Source organism: Sphaeroforma arctica, assembly GCF_001186125.1.
Source record: "Sphaeroforma arctica JP610 unplaced genomic scaffold supercont1.2475, whole genome shotgun sequence".
NCBI classification, from domain to species: domain Eukaryota; class Ichthyosporea; order Ichthyophonida; genus Sphaeroforma; species Sphaeroforma arctica.
Window position 1 is genome coordinate 2,669 of NW_014038083.1, and position 3,670 is coordinate 6,338.

Below are 3,670 nucleotides of genomic sequence, written 5' to 3' on the forward strand. Positions count from 1 at the left end.
TAGACATAGATAAGGATACACACATACTCACATTCGTACACATACACACATTCGTACACATACACACATACACAGACACAGACACAGACATATATATATATGTATATACATATATATATATATATTATAGACACAGTACACACACACCCACACAGCTTACATATGTACATCGATGGCTTTACTGGACCTTAGCCACATATAGTGTTCAATATGTATGTCTGCACATTATCCCATTCTACATGGAGAATCGGCCCGTTAACTCGATACTATGACCAAGAAACGTGACACGCCACGAGAGTCTCCGCAAGTATGACAAGCGAGATCATCAGCTGATCAAGCATCACTGAATAAAGTACACTTGTGTGCATACGTTCATACCGCTTGTAGTCCACCCCTGATAATTCCTGGCAGTACATTCGAATAAAATAGCGTCTTCTCGTTCTCGGGCAATTCAACAAAGTCCTCCAATGGATTGTCGGGTAACACCAGGGAAAACTCCTTATTTGAGTCTGCCCAGTCCTTCGTCACCGGTACCACACCTAGGTACATTTTAAAGGCTGTCTGTTGACCGATAAGTGGTGGTGATGTGAATTGGAAGATACACACTCACTGTTTTAGTGCACACATTAGACAATACAGTATGACTCACCACCGAACGAAAAGTCGTAGAGATCGGATTTTGCTTTGCGGAACGGGAAAAAACCAAAACAAAAAAAAACAAATCGAAAACGGTACTTGTTGTGTGATTATGATGGACAAAAAGTTGAAGAAATGGCCATACATATGTAGCGGAATATGTTTTATTGCGGCACTTTCTCACTGCAGGTGACTATCGCTTACATACCAAACAAAGTCCAATTTTCTTTGTGGATGCATATCTTAAAACTGTAAACAGCAGCAATGCAATATGAAATACTGTTGTGGGGGTTTTGGGGGTTCACAGAGATGAAAGAAATTTAAGATGCCTGAACGTCCATAGTTGTACATGTATAGTAAATTGTTGCAACCTGGCTGTACTGATAAGGTGAGGGCAGTTGTATGGGTAGGTAGATAGTACAGGATCTACACCGTGTGTGAAACCTGACTGATTTGAACTAGGTTTAATGAAACACAACGAAAACAGTTCAAAACTAGGTCGGGTACTAATACGTACATGAACAAGGTATATATTCACTTTGTGATCAATTTATAACAAGTGAACGTAAAAGTAAATGGCCATTGTATTTTGGACAGGTAAAATTTCCATAGTACATATACTTGCACATACACCAAGCCAACATTACTCTTGACCGAAATATTAGACGAAGTCATATCAATAAACAACACGCTTAAAGCACAGTGTTCCATGCCACACTCGTACATATCCAGATATCTCTCTGGATCCTTCATCAACGACACCAGGTCTTTTCGGCTCATACTAACTTAGCACATAAACTCAGCACACGCACACACATATATACGCACACATGCACACAGACACACTCATATATATATATATATATATAAATATATATATACAAATACACATACATACACACACACATATACAAACACACACACACATATATATATTTACATACACAGACACAGACACAGGCAGAGACAGACACTTCTTGCCTAAACAGCAGATTGATTGGTTCAGATTTTCGGCCCTCACACTCCCGCTAAACATGTGCCCACTTGAACCTACCTTGCACAGCACTTCGGCTGCTGCTATGAGGTCCTCGCACTTCGGTAGCTTGATGCGACTGAACATGTCTTCAGCTATTCTTAATCCCATGTTATAGCCCCTGTACGATACAGAGTGTCACAGGCAGAGAGCTTTAGATCACGGTAGTCAGATTATTGGATACGACTATACAGGAAAGTATGCCTGTCATGGGAATTCGAAGGTCGGGCTCTGGTATTTGATATTATACATTCAGTTGTTGACCTTTAAGCGCTACCAAATAGAGGTGTTGGATATGCAGAGCTGTTGTGGAGAGAGTCTGAAGTACTCGATATCCACGGCCCACGATAAGGGTTAAGCCTAATACATCATTGGTATAGTTGAATTGCGCAGTACAGTGCACAACAAGCGCACATTCTCAGATAAAAACGTATACTCAATTACTTCAGCACTGCCAATTGTATATAAGCAGACACCCGATGACATATTCGATCTCCACAACTGACGATAGTTCAGCTCGTAAGGATCATTATCCCATACCATGACATGGAGCGACATATGTGTCTGTCCATAGATACCTACATAGTCTTTGTTCGACCGGCCAACAACTGACTGGTCGTTTGGCTAGTACATACAACGCCACCTAATGCTTTTGCACCAACTCACACTGTACTCCAGCCTCCCCTTACATTTTATCTAGCTTCTTGTTTACTATCGTGCGGTCTTCGTGGTCCTTGAGCAGCTGCACCACCACAGCTCCGTACGTCAGCGTAAACATGCTCAGATTCTGACGGAAAGTATGAATGCAATGGCATACATTAGTGCACACGTCAGGATATAACGCGACAACGGGTGTTGTGTGACAGTTCGTTAGTAGATACGGAGGGTCTATCAGGCTGAACAGGCCCAGGACACAGACTGCCTGAAACACCTGGCCTAACAATTGTCTCTGTGCTATTCGTGGCGTTTAAAAGTGGGTAGATGTCCGATGTTAACACGCACATGTCAATGAAGCATATGACACATGCAAACTCTGTGCGTACCTGATGCCATCTGCACGGCTACTCTACGCTACAAAAACTTGCGCACGACATATGCAAGACGATGTCGACTACATATAAATTGAATAGGTATTGACTACATATACAGTCATTAGGCATTGACTACATATACATTGATCAGATACTGACTACATAAAATTGAATACATATCTTGTGATACATGTACGAGTACATTTGCGAGCCGCTACCAAGGAACTTAAATATAAAAGCAATAGAATGTTCAGCCAGTGCAACAAATAATCCTTGCTCCCTACGCAGTTCCTTCGATACTACGCAACGACACAGACATACAGAAGGTATAAGAGACGAAGTTACAGTACAGTGATTCAGTGCACGTTCAACGTGTTGAGGTTGGAGGATCGGATGTTTCTCACCAGGCATCCCCTTCAATAACATTTGACCACGAGAACTACATACGAGCAAATATAACTAAACCACGCCAATATATATATATAGGCGTGCCGGCCTTCATACCAGCACTTTCCCAGACACTCCCGTCCGTTGACCGCCCGTTTTTGAATTCATCTTGAATACGAATCACTCTGTGGAAGACCTGAGCCACGAGATAGGAACAAACTTTAAAATCGATAGTTTTGCGAAGTCTTGCTGTACACCAGAACTCGGGGTTGTAAATAACCCGAGTGTGTCAATAGGGGCTCAGAATGACCCAAACCACAGCTGGCAGTGGTTGAAACTGACTCGTGTTGTAATATTCTTGACACACAATACCACGAACAAGTTGGAAGAGTTGCAACAGAGCGTTTGCGGCTGCATACCACCACTATGAAGCTTAGTTCTAAGCCAGCAATACTAAATAGTCTGACGAAAGCAAAATGCTGATACGAAAAAGAGTATTTATATATATATAAGAGTATATATATATATATATATATATATATATATATATATATATATATATTATTATTACTACTACTACTAC

General features: G+C 41.2%; 1 protein-coding gene across 1 annotated transcript; it reads right to left on the reverse strand.

Moving 5' to 3' along the window:
• Positions 1-372: 372 nt before the first annotated feature.
• On the reverse strand, positions 373-561 carry SARC_12653 (hypothetical protein; the record flags this gene model as incomplete). The annotated part of the gene is made up of 1 exon (XM_014293235.1): positions 373-561. A coding segment is annotated over one exon (189 nt), but the record flags the coding sequence as incomplete, so codon positions are not given.
• Positions 562-3,670: the final 3,109 nt, after the last annotated feature.